At 56.9% G+C, this 17,038-nt stretch overlaps 1 protein-coding gene across 8 annotated transcripts in view; it reads right to left on the bottom strand.

Moving 5' to 3' along the window:
• The window catches only part of PDE8B (phosphodiesterase 8B), a 52,085-nt gene that overhangs the window by 9,785 nt on the left and 25,262 nt on the right, over positions 1–17,038 (bottom strand). For 3 of the 8 annotated variants that reach the window (XM_040985941.1, XM_040985945.1, XM_040985942.1), the window contains 9 exons: positions 15,270–15,460; positions 13,828–13,887; positions 12,067–12,124; positions 9,751–9,839; positions 9,325–9,403; positions 7,536–7,676; positions 5,913–6,001; positions 4,238–4,298; positions 937–979 (listed from right to left, as the gene is read on the bottom strand). In XM_040985941.1, the coding sequence (XP_040841875.1) occupies positions 937–979; positions 4,238–4,298; positions 5,913–6,001; positions 7,536–7,676; positions 9,325–9,403; positions 9,751–9,839; positions 12,067–12,124; positions 13,828–13,887; positions 15,270–15,460 (811 nt within the window). Of the gene's footprint in view, positions 1–243; positions 265–936; positions 980–4,219; positions 4,299–5,912; positions 6,002–7,535; positions 7,677–9,324; positions 9,404–9,750; positions 9,840–12,066; positions 12,125–13,827; positions 13,888–15,269; positions 15,461–17,038 lie in introns of all 8 variants that reach the window. The other 5 variants (XM_040985947.1, XM_040985944.1, XM_040985948.1 and 2 more) reach the window with 5 other exon arrangements.

The raw sequence follows: 17,038 nt of genomic DNA, 5'->3' as shown, positions 1-17,038 counted from the left end.
CGCCGAGGGTCAGCGTGCTGTCCTAGGGGAGTGCTTGTTTGTCCTCCAGACTCCCCGGTGATTTTCCTGCCCTTGAATATGGTTTCAATATTACTTTATAAAGATGCAAACAGCAGTAATTTCACTATGGATGGACAACACAGTGGTCACTCAGATGACCGCTGGCTCCAGTCAGGAACTCAGTCATCACAACACTGCCTCAGTTTCTTAACAGGCCTTGTTAATGACGCACAGGCGAGTGACATGTCCCCTGTGTGTATCGTCCTCAGAACTGAGAGCTATCAGTGAAAGAAATGATCGAGGGAGTTTCCCCAGCTATGGCTAAGGGATGGCCCCTTGAGTCATGCTCTCAGCAGAGCCCACCGTGGGACCGTCTGCAGGCAGAGCAGGAGGACAGATGTCCCGACAGATGTCCCAGCAGCTGTCTCAGCAGCAGGGCACCCCATGTCACCAACAGGTGAGCCAACACCAGGTACCTGTTCCCTTCCAGGGCTGACTTGTCCTTCTAGAGGACAGAATACCAGACCCTCCCCAACCCTGAAGCCACCGGGCCCAGAACCACCCCGGCTCTGGGTTCAAGGAGTGTGTGGGGAGCCATGGCCGGCCACACTCCCAATGGCCATCACCAGCCAGGCCAGGGAAGGGGACCCCAGGGCTGGCTGCACCACCACCCCATTCCCACCCCTGCCAGAATCCAGCAACCTCTTTCCTAGACTCCAGGAGCGTTCTGTTTGGGGTTCTCGGCCATGACCAGAAATCCCAGAAGGAGAGCTGCGAGTGGGCAGGGATGTCAGAAGGCTCAGGGACTCCCTGGCTCGTTGTGCTTCTCATCGGAACCCCCTGCTCGCCCACAGCCTGGCTCCCATGGGGCCTCCCCGTCACAGGGTGGCAGTAGCACAGCTCCCCGCTGCTGGCCAGCGACCAGCAAGCACTCACCTGCCTGCGTGCTGTCCCCAGAGTCCCGGTGAATCTTGTAAATCTAAAATTGTTCAGAAATGAGAGAAGGAGGGAGGGAGGGAGGGGAAGGTTTAAATACAGAGCTTGCTGCATTCTGTTCAGTTTAAAAGTTATGATGTCTGGTGCAATGTGAAAAGCTACAGTGACACCACAGACACCATGCACCCCCCACCCACACAGGGGACAGTCCCTGTGCCTGTGAGTGAGCAGGGCACATCACCCAGGTGGGACCTGAATCCGTGGGTGGCCAGCCGCACCTCCAGTCTGCAGAAACGCACAAACACAACTTGGCAAGTACACTGCTGGAAAGCCCATTTGCTCAGACAGTCGGCAAGTTTTCTGTAACACTGAAATGATCTGAATTTAAGTCCTGTGCCTAGAGCAACCCTCGACAGTTCAGACACAGCTGCAGAGTTAACTCAGGTGCCGCGTGTCCCCGGGCAGTCTCGCCTCACACCTCCCTCTCTCACTTTTAGAATCTGTTTCACTAATGACGTCACACTAATGCAAAACAATCAAATGGGGAAAGGAAGGGATTATACCAACAATAAAGAACTCTTTGGGGTTCTGCATGTCTTATGTTTTTACCTGACCAGGACACTGCAATTCTGCATTTATAACCACAGGGGGTGTTGCTAAACTTGTCTAGGTTAGGGACCCAGTGGATAAGCCCTGAGCGGCCCCTCGGGGGCGGAGAGGCACGTCCCAGGGCTCAGCAGTCACTGGTCCACCAAGGTCCACCACACGGTGGATGCGGGCCAGCAAACCTTGGAAGTCCAGCCCTGGGCAACGCTGGGCTCAAACAGCTGCCCGTGGCTTGTGCTCAGTCCCTCCACATAATGACAATCAGATGGATCTGTGTGACACGCTGGGCTGATTTATCCCATAACCAGGGTACTTTAGAAAACATACAGGGAGAGTGATGGAGCAAGGAGGAGACCCCGATAAAGACACCTGTCCTCTCCCCAGACACCCGCCAACCGGGGCCAGGCCAGGTGGACTGGGTGCTCCCACTAGCTCTCTCATGTGGGTGGCCGAACAAACTCCTTCCACTTCCCCACACGTGTAAGATGTCTGGCCGAACAATCACTACAGACTGAACTTGGGGCAGGCATTTGGTGCGGCTGGTAGGACACTGACAGACCCTCTGGATGCAGAGCCTTGAGCCCAATCCGCCTTTCCATCCTGGCTAACTGGGTCACTGGACCAAGCGCAAGGTCCCACTGAGCACACAATGCCTGCCCTTCTCCCCTCCCTGCTGAGGGCCCAGGGGGGCTACACCAAGTGTCTCCATTGGGCCTTGGTGGGCACCAGGTACTCTGGTGTTCTGTCTAGACTGGCTGTTCCAACTGTGACTTCTTCGGGGAGGAACCTATGGTTTTGCAACATCAGAGGGCTTCCTCCCATCAGCTCCTTGTAAATGTTAACTAAGCTAACCAGGAAAACCCACATGATTGTGTTTATCCAGTGGCTTCACCATACACACCAGCAAACCCTTGAGCACCCAGCACAGGCGAGACAGAGCCGCCCCACCTCTGCTGCAGTCATGCAAGAATCCCACCTCCTGACACACGGCTGCTGGCCAGGCCACAGGCCCACACTTCTCTCCCTCCCCAGTTCTAACAAGTTGTGCCTGGAGCCATACACTGGGGATCCCACACATTCTATGAACTACCATGTGTAACAGGGGGATCCGTACCCCGGGGAGCCCACACATTCTGCGACACCACGTGTGACGGGGGACCCGTACCCCAGGGAGCCCACACATTCTGGGACACCACGTGTGACAGGGGTCAGCTGCATCCTACACAGACTCAGAACATTCACAGAAAGCACAACGGAAAGCCATATTCTGGTGCACAATTTCTAGATGTGTGCAGACAAGAGTTTTTAGGCGGATGTGCCACAGAAAGGCCACTCGTGGATTCCCACCATGGGGAGTGCCCTGCTGGCCAGGACTCACTGACGCTGCCGTGAATCCCGGGACTACTAGCAGGCACTGTCCTGAGGTGGTCCAGGCAGGTGGGTCAGGACTGACCAGTGCATAGAATATGGGAAAAACAGCCAAGGGCTTGGTGTGGCACCCAACACAGACACCTGAAGTGTCCCTGAGCCTAGCCATGCAGACTTAGGGAGTGTGTCCTGCCAGAAGGGACACAGGCCAGCTCCCAATGCGTGCAGGCAGCCTGCCAGCTGACCATTCCACGCAGACACCACATCCATGCCCAGATGACCAGTGCACACCCAGACACCAGGACCATGTCCAGATGTCCAGATGGTCGCCGTGGCAGCCCCAGGACCGGGAGATCCAGCAAACAGAATGTCTTCCAGGCTGGGCTGGCTGCACAGGCCTGACGTAACAGCTCAGCTGGGCCAAGATGAAGCCGTGTCCACCAACACTTCACTCACATGACAGGCTGCTCTTACTGGTCCCTTGTCCCATTTGACACCTAACAAATCCCCAACAGCCTTCAGGGGCTGCTGTATACGCCTCCCAGGGCATATGTGTGGTGGACAACAAGTGTGGGTCCCCAGCCCACAAACCTCACTGAGCCTGCTAAGCCAGCATGCCCGGGAAAGTAGCCACCTGTGTCCTCCATTGCTGAACAGCAAACCCACAGACCCCCAATACCTAGGAAGAACCCTGGACAGCAGTGCCCTGTTCACCTGAGGGGAAGTTTGGGGCACAGCACTTGGAACCCCTGCCCGTGGGAGCTCACACCCCGCCAGCTATAATATGCTACTGATCACATTGCCACGGCCCATAGCCAAAACGCCTGGCCTGGCACCTGCAAGCACACTGCCGCCATGCACTACCTATAAAGGTTTCCCTACACAAGGGTGCTTCAAGTTCATGAAAAACAGTGTCTTTATGTGCACAGTCACCTCATCTCACTTCCCACAACCCTGCAGAAGCCGCCTCATGTGGAGACTGGTAACATCCGTGATGCCAGGAGACAACACACATGTGTGGCTGGCACCAGGGAACGCGTCTCACTGGGTGGTGACTGCAGGGCTGACGTACCCCCCCCCCCCGCCCCGGTTAAGCAGCTATGACAGCACCCTCCTGTGTGGAGGGAGAAGGGTGCTCCCAGCCCCTCGATCTGAGACCTGCTCGGCCACAGGCACCACCGACACCAAGGTGCGAGAACAGCCAGCACAGACTCCAGGAGGCTTAACCAACATCTGTTTGATGAACTGGCACCTGTACACCAGGAGGATATGGAGCAGCAGGCAGGGATGGCAGTGAAAAGCGGACAGCACGCACGCATGACCACACCTGCTTGTTGTTGTCACTGGTGCAACAGAGCTTCTTGAGGGACACAAAATGCCGGATTTTCCTAAAAACAAAAACAGTTACTAGTGAGAGAGGCAGCAAACGAGGGCGCCAGCAGGGCTTCCTGGAGCCAAGCCCAGGCTACAGCACAGCTTCTGGAGACATGGCCTGGCCCGGCCCTGTGCTCCTCTGCAGTGACTTCTGTTCCCTTGGTATGCTGACACTCCATATGAAGAGGGCGACACGGCCAGGGATGGCCAGATGGCAGGGCAGCTGCTTTATGGAAACATGCAGCCTCTGCCACACAGACTGCCCTCCACGATGCCATTCTACCACCTACAAGGTCAGGGTCAAGAAAGGACATTGTAACTCAGCCCAAGGTCCTACTTGGAACCACATGGAACATGTCACAGGCCAAAGTCTACACTGGCTCAGGGCCACCTCACACAGGGGTCACTCACTGTCCACACTGGCTCAGGGCCACCTCACACAGGGGTCACTCACTGTCCACACTGGCTCAGGGCCACCTCGCACAGGGGTCGCTCACTGTCCACATTGGCTCAGGGCCACCTCACACAGGGGTCACTCACTGTCCACATTGGCTGAGGGCCATCTCGCAGAGGGCATGACTTTGGAGTCTGCCCATCAGCCCTGACTCCCCAGGATTCTGCAGGGGCAAAGGAACAGTGGTCACTCGGCATGGAGCTTCACCCCAAGAGGAAGATGGAAACATCGCTCATTCTCCCAAGAACTGTGTTGGTGGCTTACTGCCCATAGTCAGGGTCAGCACATCAGAAATGAATCCAGTTGGTGGCACTTTCTCCAGTCTGCACAACGAGAAGAAGCTGGACTCGGCTCCAGCTGCAATTAGCGGGCAGTGGTGTTGGCTCCGGGCACGGCAAATGGGTCTCACCTGCAATTTTCCCAGGAACAGAGGATGAACCCTATGGCTAGAGCACCAAGTGCTGGAGGCACAGCCTGGTGGAGCCACTCATGAGGCCTGGGCAGCCTGCCTGGACTGGCTCAATCCAGTCATCACTGGCCTGTTCCCCAAATGTCACAGTGTCACTGCTGCTTATGCTCTTATGCAAAGTGACCCTAACGCAGCCCTGCCTTGTCCCTAGCCTGGACCACTGAAGGACTACAAGCCCCAACTAAGGGCTGGTGGGACTGACTGGCTCTGGGGACTTTCTACAGCAGAGCAGGAGAAGGCAGGGCCAACACCTTTGCACTTCCTCTGAGCAGATGTTCCATTTTCTCGCTGCCATATGGCGCCAGCCCAGGCTGTCTTGCAAAAACCCCTCCAGCACAGAGAAACAGTCTGGTGTATCGTACCCAAACCCATCTAGACCTCGAGCCCCAGAGGGTCCTGGAAACAAGGACCACCCAGGAAGAGCCTGTGTAGGTGGCAGTTGGTATAGACTAAGTCACCCCTAAGCCATTCCCCCCTGAGACCTGAAACTGGGGAGTATGGGGCGGAAGGCCCAGCCAGGACACTGCGGACTACACGGGGTGCTGGTGCACACCACTCCCCGCCTTCCCACTCCAGCACGGTTTCAGAGGGAGGGCCCTGAGCCTCTCTGGGGGGCTGCTCTCAGAGGGAGGGTCCCAAGCCTCAGCCTATGGGGGGCTGCTCTCAGAGGGAGGGCCATGAGCCTCTCTGGGGGGCTGCTCTCACCCGCCCTGGCCAATCACAGGGGTGATCTTCACATGCTGCTGGATGCTGTCCCCAGATTTCCGCCGTGCATAGTAGATGCCCTGCCATTCCTGCAGGGGAGGGAGACAGAGAATGGGACACTCAGGAACCCCCAGCAGGCATGGCCACAGCCACAGCGGTCATGGCCATAGCTATAGCAGGCACATCCATAGCCACAGTGGGCATGACCACAGCCGCAACGGGCACAGCAGGCATGGCCAGGGTCCCAGTGGGCACATCTACAACCACGGCCACTGTGGGCACAGCCACAGCATGGCCATAGCAGGCATGGCCACAGCCACGGCCACAGTGGATACAGCCATAGCAACAGCCACAACAGGCATGGCCAAGGCCAAGCAGGCACAGACTTCCATGTACTTCACACAACCCAACATGATGCTGATGACATGGACAGGACCCAGGGCAGGAGGACTAGCGCTGAGACCAACAGACTTGCCCCCTGCTTTGCCCTTGGGTCAAGAACACCTGACCAATAGGCAGAGTCCCTGTTCCCTGCATTGGGGAGCAGACAGCCAAAGGCTTCTTCCAGATGCCCTCAATCTGCAGGGCAGCCTGCGAATTGGACACCCCCATCACAAACCCACAGTGACCAAGGTCCAGAGGCTGCAAGCAGCTTCTAGGGGTATGTGGGCTCTGTTTGCCCCCAACTGACCTCTCTCAAGCCCAGCGCCCTGTCCTCCTGACCTAAGATCCCAGTGCCCTGCTCCCCTCTGACCCTCCAGGAGCCCAGCGCCCTTCTAATCCCCCCTTGGGGCCTCATAGACAAGGCTTCTTAGATGTCACTCTGGCTTCATGCGGTTTCCAGAGATGAGGCCAGGCATGCGAGAAGATTCCTGCCACCACTGCCTTAGAGATCAGCTGAGGGGCACTGCAGTGGGCTCTGGGGGATACTCGGGGCATCTGAATCATTAATGCTGCATGGTGGTTAACCAGATCTGACCCTCAGCGGCCACCTCCTGTCCCTCCCTCACGTGTAGCCCAGATGTGCTGGCGTTAGGAGTTTCAGACACTGTCTAGCTTTTAGTCATCACCTGGCTTCCAGCTGCATTCTGTCTCATTCCCCACCTGAAGTGACTTCAGTGCTAACCTCACCTGGCAGGGGACAGCGAGAGGCCAGGGCAGCTGCAGCCTCTCTGGACCCGGGTCTGAGGCATCGCCAGCCCCACCCCCCTCCACACCTGCACCCTGCTGAGGGGGAAGCCCCAGGAGGGGCAGGGGCATAGGGAACATGGGCAGAAGACAGCAGCAGGACTAAAACTGACACAGAACCCAGCCGGCCCGTGAGCTCTGGCTTCACCCACTCTTGTCCTGCCACCCCCACAGCATACACAGTGTGACACTGTCCAGGACCTGGCCTTGATGGCCCGCCAGGTTCCCTCCCTGGGACTACGAGAGGCACTGGAGACCAAGACCAGCCAAGACCAGCCAAGACCAGCGAAGACCAGGCCAGCAGTGATGTCCCAGGCCCATGTCATGCTCCCCCCTCCCGCCTCTGACAAAAAGGGATGCCTGTCCAAGCATGCCTGTTTCAGGCGTGGGCAGGGGCAGCTCCAGGTACCCGGGAGGGTTCCGTGGTGTACTCACCTTTCCCTTCCGGATGCATGTGTTGATGGTGTCCAGTAGGTCAGCCCGGTTCCGGTCACTCTTGGGCAGGGTGGACAGCTCCTTCCCCAGAAGTTCACCCTTGTGGTAGCCCATCATTCTCTCGAAGGCAGGGTTGACGTACTGCGGGGAGGTGGGATGTCGGGGCGGGGAGCTCTGGGGCAGCGGTCATCCCACAGACCCAAGCACCTGCCCACCTCCCCAGAGCATACGAGCAGAGCTGCGCTAACAGGCCCAGCTCTGACACACCAGCACATCAAAAAGTACACAGAGAAGACAGAATGGAGAGTGGCTATTGTTCTGAAACAAAAAACCATGGAAGCCCAGCCAGGACTGGCATCACACAGACTTGCCCAGGACACTCAAGTCCCTCGGCAGTTCCTCGTGGGGATGCATGCGGCGCCCAATAGGAGCATACATGAAGCAGCCCGTCATGGCAGCCCACCTCCATGTGCACAGCACAGCGTCACTGGCCCCCCTCCTATCCTCGAGCCTTGGTTTCTGACTACTGGTTCACTATGGCAGGGAGGTAAGCATTCGGGTGGAGTGAGGACTGCCTGTGCAGGGCCTGGAGAGCTCCTGCCTGGGGCCACTGGGCACCGCTGTCTGCTCGGCTTTGAGGACAACAGCAAGGACCCTCATCCAAGGCACCGAGCAGGCGGGCAGTTTACAATGGGGAGTAAGTGAGAGGTTTACTTTCCAACTATTACTGTTTCTGAGATGATTCATGTATTTATGAAGGAGAGAGGGAGGGAGGGAGGGAGAGGGAGGGAAAGAGGAACAGAGACAGAGACAAAGGGGGAAGGGAGGAGACACAGGGGTAGAGAGGAGGGAGAGAATGCTGCTACCCACCCACCTGCTCAATCTCCAATGCCCACAGACAGCCAGGGCTGGGCCAGGCTGAAGCCAGGAACCTGGGGCTGCAGGGGCACATCACCCAAGCCACAGTGCTGCCCTCCAGGGTGCCACTGGCAGGCAGGGGGACCCTGTCAGGAATCCCGGGCCCACTGACCCCACGCCTGCCCCCTAGTGGTATGTGCATGTTTCACTCCCCCACATTATTGCCTTCCACTCCAACTAGTCGTATTTCAGTGAAGGTTTGCCTACTCTGCCCACTTTCTGCTGCAGGAGGCCGGGGCTGTGAGAGCTTTACAGTGAGAACAGCAACTGCAGATTGCAGACAAGTGTGAGGGACCTTCCTAGTCTGGAGGACGGAGTTCAACGGCTAAGTCCGATGCAGCAGAATCCAGAATTCCACGCACAGGCTCTTCGTGCCCTGCATTCTCTGGGAACTTCCCTTGTAAGTGGGCATCTCTGACCAGCTCCACTTCCATGGGCACTCAGACAGCCACTGTGTGGTTATGATTAACTTCTCCATAAATCTTGTCTTCACAGACTATCTACACATTGCACCCTTCTCTGCCCAAAAAACTGAAGGTGCTGTTGGGAAGTAACCACTTTCTGTTCATCATGTCTACTCTTCAGACCCAAGGATTTCCCCCTCTGTAAAGAAAGTGGGCAGTGCAGGAGGAGCCCAGCTGAGACAGCGGGCAGTGCAGGAAGAGCCCAGCTGAGACAGCGGGCAGTGCAGGAGGAGCCCAGCTGAGACAGCGGGCAGTGCAGGAGGAGCCCAGCTGAGACCGCGGGCAGTGCAGGAGGAGCCCAGCTGAGACAGCGGGCAGAGCAGGAGGAGCCCAGCTGAGACAGTGGCTAAGCCTTGCAAGATTCATGCTGCTAATGGCCCATGCCCAGGCGACCAGGGTCCTCATACCTGAATCACATGGTCGTCACTTGTTATCTCGATGGCCTCGTGACAGTGGTCTAAGGCCGTGAACACTGAATTACAGGCCCTGAAAGGTACAGAGGGCCATGTTAGTGCTTTTTAAAAAAGCCGTAACATTCTTACACCAAACCTGTTAGAAACCAAAAATAATTAAAATTTTAAAACTTGCATTTCCTCTGTTACATCACCAATCACCAAATACCAGAGGATAAACAAAGTGTAGCTAGTTGGCTGGTACTGTGGTGGACTGCTGGTGAGCTCTCCTATTTCTCACACCCCGTGGACAGTGCCAACAGATGGGCGTCTAGGAGCCGAGGAGAGCAGGTGCCCACCCTCTGTACTGTCACTCCGTGTCATCACTGGGTGCTGGGTGTCTTCTATTACTCCATGTGAACGCTGCTCGCTCTCACTCACCGTAACTTGAACTGGGAACGGACTTCTCCGTGCTCGATCTGGATGAGCTCATTGTAGCAGGCAGTGACGCTGCTGTTCTCCACAAATCTCTGCAAGAAAACACACATGCGTATTGCTCAGAGCACCAGACGGAGACCCCAGACCCGGCTGCCACCTGCAAGAGGTGTGCCCAAAACTGAAGAGCTGGCAAGGCCCTGAAAATGCTGTGGAACAGCATGGTAGCCCTGGACCTGCTGGGCTGCATACTCCTCTTGGCAGCAAAGGCAGAATGCCACCCGGCTGAGCACACACGCACACACAGCCTTCACACACTTACACACTCACATGCTCACACATGCATTCAGTCCTGCAGTCATACTCACACTCACTTCCCGTAGGACTCCACACACACTGACTTGTACACTCACACATTCCCGCACTCCTTCAGACAGTTCACACAGACAGATGAGCACAGTCCCGCTCTCGACACAGGCCGCTGCCCGGCCAGTTCCTTGGGAAGCCCCTTCACTGTCCCTGGACCTCTGGTTCCTGCTACTCTGTGAGAAAGCCCAGAAGTGCTAAGGGTAAACACGCAGGACGACCCACTCTGCTCATCCACAAAGCAACAACACGTGGTGGGGTTCAGTCCGAGCACACACACTGCCCAGCACCCAAGGGAGACCATGTGGGGACGAAGCTGCAACTGCACTGAAGACAACTTGGTTTGAGACCGCTCTTCCCTAAAAGAAAAGGACAACTGACCGCACCCACTGGGCTTCAGGTCACCCGGAGGCCACCAGGAGCCTACAGCAGGCCACAGGCAGCAGTCAGCACGTGGTTTTCTGTAAGGAGCTGGGCGCTGGGCTTTGAATGTGTCGTCCACAACATTATAAAAACACATGAAACCCTGTGACGAGGCAATCTCTGCTCATACTGGGAGTTAGCAGGGCCCTGACCACCCGTGGCTGCCCCAGCGTCTGAGTTCTCACAGAATGGAAATATTTCCTGAGGGACAGTCACCCAGAGGCCTGGCAGAAGGACATCAGCAGCTTCTCATAGGCTCTGTCAGCGCTGCCAGCCTAGGGGCGAGGCTCCGTGGGCTCCCTGGAGGGTGTTTCACAGCACAGTCTGATCCAGGATTCCGTTCAGGGACCAGAGCCTAAAGCGCTGGCCCATTAGCTGGCAATGTGGCTTCAGTAGCTGATTTAGCACAACAGAAATGGCTCGGCAGCGGGAACCACCTCACAGGAGGCGAAAATGGCTGGCATATTTGGAAAGCGCTTAACAAAGAGCTGCCAACATCAGGATTTTGTCCTAAAAAGAACAGCCACCTGGAGCTCCCCAAGCTAACCCAGGCCTCGGGAGGTCCACACAGCCCGTGGCGACCATGCTGGCCATACCCCGTGGCGGCTCCACAATGCAGTCCAAGACCCCTGCCTGTGTGCCCTGCTGCAGCCCTGAAGCTGCGCAGCTTTTCCTCGGGATGCATGTGGTCTAAGCCGGGACATCACAGCCTATGAACTGACAGGTCGGTCATCTGAAAACCAGGGACAATTACCGAGCCGCACATCATGTAGTCTTCTGAGGGAAGACATGGGGAGCCATGCTGACACCTGCCACAGGACTCCCACCTACAAAGCCAGCCCCCACGCTTCCAGGCCAGCCATGTGGCAACCAGGCCAAGCAACTGCATGGAGCACCTGCATCCTAGACTAATGCTGCTTCAGTTCCCAACTGCTCCACTTCTGACCCAGCTCCCTGCTAACAGCCTGGGGAAGTAGTGGAGGATGGTCCAAGGGCTTGGTCCAACACCCATGGGGGACATATGTGAACAAACTTCTCTGCCCCAGCTTCGGCCTGGCTCAGCCCTAGCCACTGCGAGGCAGATGGAGACCTCTCTTTCCCTGTAATGGCCTTTTATAAAAGGGAACAAAACTCCCATCCGTACTGAACTGCTCCAGCTGACTGTGTGACTCCAGCCGGTGGGTCACCTCCCAGGACGGGCAGGTTAACTCGCCCCTTGCCCCCTGGTACTCTCACGCTCTGGCCGGGTTCTGTGAACGTGCGGTCTGGACCGAGCAGGACTTCGCTCCACATTCTTACACACACATACGTGCGTTTATGCTCTGCAGTGACGGATGGACTGGTGTCTGTGCCATCACTGTGGCACCACAGGACGCGGCCTGACTACCTCAAGATGTTTACATGAGGGCCGCGAGAGGGAGAGGTAGACGCAGAACCAACAGCCCCTCCTCTCTTGCAGTCCCGGGGCTCAGTCCCCACAGCCCTCTCACTCATGGCAGTGAGCCTGAGACAGAGCTCGGGGGTCATACATACCCGGTTGAAGCCTGCGTGCAGTAGAGGAAGGACCGAGGCCTCTTCGTGGTCATCCGACCTGTAGCAAAGCAGAAAATGTCATCACTGAGCAGATACGAACCCACTTCCTCATACAAAACCCAGCAGGGAGGGCAAGGAGGCCACAGTTGTCAATGTCAAAAGCGACTCCCTGACCAGGACATGGACAGAGCTGCCTCCAGGGAGAGTGCCCGACACACAAGTGGCATCAGGAATGCCCAGAAGGGTGGCTCTCAGGGCACTGGAGGCTCCTGCCAGCCCGTGGAGTGGACATGTGAGAAGGTTTTGCAGGGACACGGCAGGTGCCCTGCTCATCCCCACACTGCTGCCCCTCAACCTGCTGGAAGTTCAAGCCAGAGCTGGATCCCGCTCTCCCCACAGGCTGTAGGGCCCCTCAGTCACACACAAGACTGGTGTCATGGGGTACAGTATCACTTGTTTCCTGAGCAAATTTCCTATGCTGAGCCTGAAGCTGGGTCCTGCAACTTTGGTCCAAGCTCAGGGTAAGGGCGGGTCACAGGGCTGTCACCAGTCTCAGAGAAAGAACTCACAGATGCCCTGTGGGCACCATGGGGCACACACTCCAAGGACAGGACAAGGGGTGAGTCAAGTGCAACCCAAAGCCAGGTGGAGGACACCTGATGACCATTGGCAGCAGTCCTGGCCAGGGGGACTCCTGCCCTGCAGGGGAACCTGCTTCTGCATGCCCCACCTCCCTCAGAGATAGAGGGCACACACAGGCACAAGGCCAGCAGCAGGGGTCCAGCCTCTGGTCTGCACTCACTGTCCACTCTAACAGATTTCTGCAGGAGCAGCAGAAAAACTTTGTTCCCGGCCCATGTGGCCAGGCCCCTCTCTGGTGTCCTTCACCAAGACGCCAGGAGCCTATGCAGGACCCGGAGGGAGGGCAGGCAGTGGCCACCCTGGGGACCCAACTCTCCTGGGCCGGGCCCAGGTAACAAGATGCTTCCTGCTTTCCCTGGACCACAGTGTGAGGTGAGCATGGAACAAACAGGAGAGCCCTCCCAAGAAGAGACGTGTGAGGTGGCAAAGGGGAGTCCTGGCCAACACCACAAGCTGCTGCAGGACTGGCTGGGGCAGCTCTGCAAAGGCCTCAGTGTCTCCAGGGTAGGGCCACCCTCACCCTAACACAGAGCTCCTGCAGAACCTGTGTCCACTGCAAACACAACACGGGGGTGGGCCCACAGGCCCTGGTCTTCTCTTCCGAGATCAGACGAGATCGGGTACGTTCAGGGTGGTATGGCCGTACACATCCTGGTCTTCTCTCAAGCCACAGGTGACTGCAGCGCCTAGGGGCTGTGCAGTCCTGCTGTTGACCCTGAATTCAGCCACATGACTGTGTACATGACTGTTTCTGCTGATGACTCTTTCGTTTCAGACAATAAATCTGAACAGCCTCAATGTTCCACCGTCCCCACGGCACGGACCGGCTCTTCCTTCGCAGGGGGCTGTAAATGGGTGCCTTATCACCCCTCCCCAGCAGGGGCTCTTCCTAAGAGACCAGCAAGTCCCTCCCTGCCAGACCCTCAGCAGGACCCTCTCTTCAGACAAGCCCCTCCTACGTTTCTGGTGAGTGGGCCATGGGGAGCAGCAGGCAGACAGGGGGGCGACACCTAAATATTCCCACAGCCTGGCAAGCAAACAGCACCCCACAGAAAACAGCAACTAGATTTCACATGAGGGAAGGCCCCTGCAAGCTGAGGGAAGGAGGGACGTGCTTACGTCTGGGATGAAACTGCAAGGATCACTGTGTGCTCCGAGGGGTTGGTGGCCCGGATCGACCTGCAAGGAGAAGGCTCCAGGTCAGACAGCGGCCCAGTGCCCAGTGGGGCCGGTGGGGAGTGTGGGGCATGGGGCCAGCAGGACATGGTGGGGTAGTGGTGGTGGCAGCAGGGATTTGGGACCTGGTGCCCAGTGGGGAGATGAACAGCACCCTGCTCTGCCTAACTCGGATACAGAGCCCTGTCCAGCATGAACTGTTAAAACCCACACGACACCTGCAGAAGGACACCCTGTGTGCAGGACAACGCCTCAAACCCTGAAACATCTGTTCACTGCCTCCAGGCCATGCCTGCAGCCAACCCAGGCAGCCCTGCCCTCAGCTGGGTCTCCGTCTGCACACTGGGGCTGCTCGGTGAGCTCTTGGCCAAGATGCAAGAGACAAGTCCATGTTCCTTCACAGCTGACCTCCTCCCATCTACTTAGCGCCCCTCAGAGCAGGTCCTGCTCACGGGAAGCTGCTGGACACCCAGCAGAAACATGGCTGGCGCCCCCTGGGCTATAGGAGGCCTAACCTGCAGGCTGACCACACACAGTCCTCGCCCATATGCCATCTCCACCAGCCCTGGGTGGCAACAAGGGGCAATGACCAATGTGGTTCAGGGCATGCCCAGCACTGGCTTGACAGTGTGGCTTCCTGTTGCTACCTTCCTCCTGTCTCCCCTGCAGACACCCTTACCCCACTCTGGCTGAGGGGGACCACAGGGACCGAGGTCTAGTCTGTTCCACAAGCCGGGACTCAGGGTGACAGGCATGCACACATGCTCTTGGGGAGTGAGTGTTGGTGGCCAGGTGGTCAGGGCATGGCCCCATCTCATCCAGCGACAGGCGGGGCACACACGACACACACGTGCTCTTGCCTGGGACCTGGTCTAGTAGGGCCCTGACAGGCAGCTCTGAAGGCACTAGCTCCTGCTCAGGGGCCTGGGCTTCCTGTGAGTGGCAGGTGCCTCCCACCATAGCATGAGCTTCTTGTGAACACACACAGGGTGTGAGCCCAGAACATTCTCTGCTACTGCTGCCTGTCTGCTTCAGGCGAGGCAGAATCCACGTGTCACACATTTCTGATGCTCACTTCAGAGAATAGTGAGGTGAAAACCCGTGGTTTGAATCCAAACGCACAGAATAACAGAAGGCACCACTAAAGGTACATGTAATACAGGCTGTGTCATGGATGGCATCACTAAACAGACACACTTAGAACCCGCTGTGTCATGGATGGCACCTGCTGAAGACACCACTACATGGAAGGCACTGCTGAACAGACACACTTAGAACCCGCTGTGTCATGGAACGAACCGCTAAATGGACATGCTTTAAGCATGCTGTGATGAATGGCACTGCTAAAAGGACACACGTGAACCAGGCTGCACCACAGAAGGCACCTGCACATGGCATCTGCATCGAAGCCGTGGGCCCGCCGGTGGTCAATGACGATGATCTCATGGTGCTTGTCCAGGAAACACTGCAGGGCAGCTTCCGGCGTGTGGGCAATGCTGCACGTGTAGCCGGCCCTGGTACAGGCCCCCCAGAAGCCATCACTCTGGCTGTCTTCCTTCGCAAAGATCAGTAGAACCTGAAATGCGAGAAGACTTGCTGAGTGCTACATCGGGGCCAGGCCTGTGGTGCTCCGGCCTCAGACAGACCCTCTGTCGGACGCTGGCCAAGCCCCCACCAGGCCCCCACCAGCTCCACTGGCCACATGGCATCCGAACAGGCCACTTCCTCTCTGGCCTGCAGGCCCCAGCTGTGAGACGTGGTACAACCAGCTCCTGGGTCCGCCATGAAAACAGAACACAGAGGGTGCTCTGGTTGCAGCTGCGTGTCACATGACAGCAGGAGTCAACCTACTGACGAGCTTGCACAAGCTCACCAACCCATTTTAGAGTGTGCTCTGTGTACAGTGTGACAAGGTTCAGTTCCAGCAGTGTTGGCCTCGAGGTGCCTGGAGCCCCTGAATTTAGTGCTGAAACAGCTAGAAGGACATGGGAATGTAAGGGGATGGTACAAGAAAGGGGAGAATGCAGCTCTCTCGGTCGCACGGAAAAGCAGCTACACGCACTGCAGCGGGCAGCGGGGCCTCCCCCACCAGCTCGCCGTGGTCGTCTGGTCTCCCCAGTCCCCTGTGACACTCAAAGAATCTTCCTGCCCCAGTGCCCAGCCCCAGCCTGGCATTCACCAGGTGCTCACATAGCACCTGCAGAACCTTCTGGGAAATGTAACAGAACTTTCCTATTGCTCGAAGGCAGACCCAGGAGCCAGCATTGGGAGTTTACAGGCAAAGCACCAGCTGTGGCACCGGCATCCCATGAGAGTGCTGGTTCATGTCGCAGCTGCCTGCTGTTTGTCCAGCTTCCTGTTGATGGCCTAGAAAAGCAGCAGAGGATGGTTCCCAGCCTTTGGCCCCTATGCCCATGTGGGAGACACAGAGGAAACTTCTGGCTCCTGGCTGTCTACCTGGACAATCAAACCACTGTGGCCACTTGAGTGAACCAGCAGATCAAACATCTGTCTCTCCTATTCTCTTTGTACCGCTGACTTTCCACAACAAATAAATCTTTTAAAAACAAAGAAGATGCATCAACAGGTGCTCCATGAAACACACAGCAACCACTCCAGATTAAGGAACCACCTGCACTAACACCTGGCTTAAAATTGGGACAAAAACAAGGAGCGCTCAGTCTGACAGCTACCACCTGTTGGGATGAAATACCCAGTATGCCTCACTCACAGAAAAGAGCCACACTCATCCTACCCAGCATGCCTCACTCACAGAAAAGAGCCACACCCATCCAGCCTCCATCACTGCACAGGGCACGCATCTCATTAACTCAACAGTGGGAATACACAGAGGAGCACAGGCAGTGAATTGGGGGACGCCTCATCCCGCTGCAGCCATTGGCTACCCTGGGCACACATCTACCCCTGCCAATGTTCTCAATTCCACTTTTGCTGTGGGAATCCAGTTACTGAGTCAACTCATCCCATACAAGCCCCCTAATGAAACAAAGTGCAACAGCAGGCCACAAGCACATCTCCCAACATCCACTGTCAGGTCAAGCACCTTGCACAGGACCACACTTCCTGTTTGTCCAATGCCACATTTCCAGAGACACGAAGCCTCGCGGCACAGCAGCTGAGCGCACACACAAGC

This window comes from Ochotona curzoniae, unplaced genomic scaffold (assembly GCF_017591425.1).
Source record: "Ochotona curzoniae isolate NIBS_2020 unplaced genomic scaffold, NIBS_Ocur_1.0 contig_4501, whole genome shotgun sequence".
NCBI lineage: Eukaryota > Metazoa > Chordata > Mammalia > Lagomorpha > Ochotonidae > Ochotona > Ochotona curzoniae.
The sequence above is the reverse complement of the archived record's forward strand: the minus strand, read 5'-3'. Positions and strand labels throughout refer to the sequence as shown.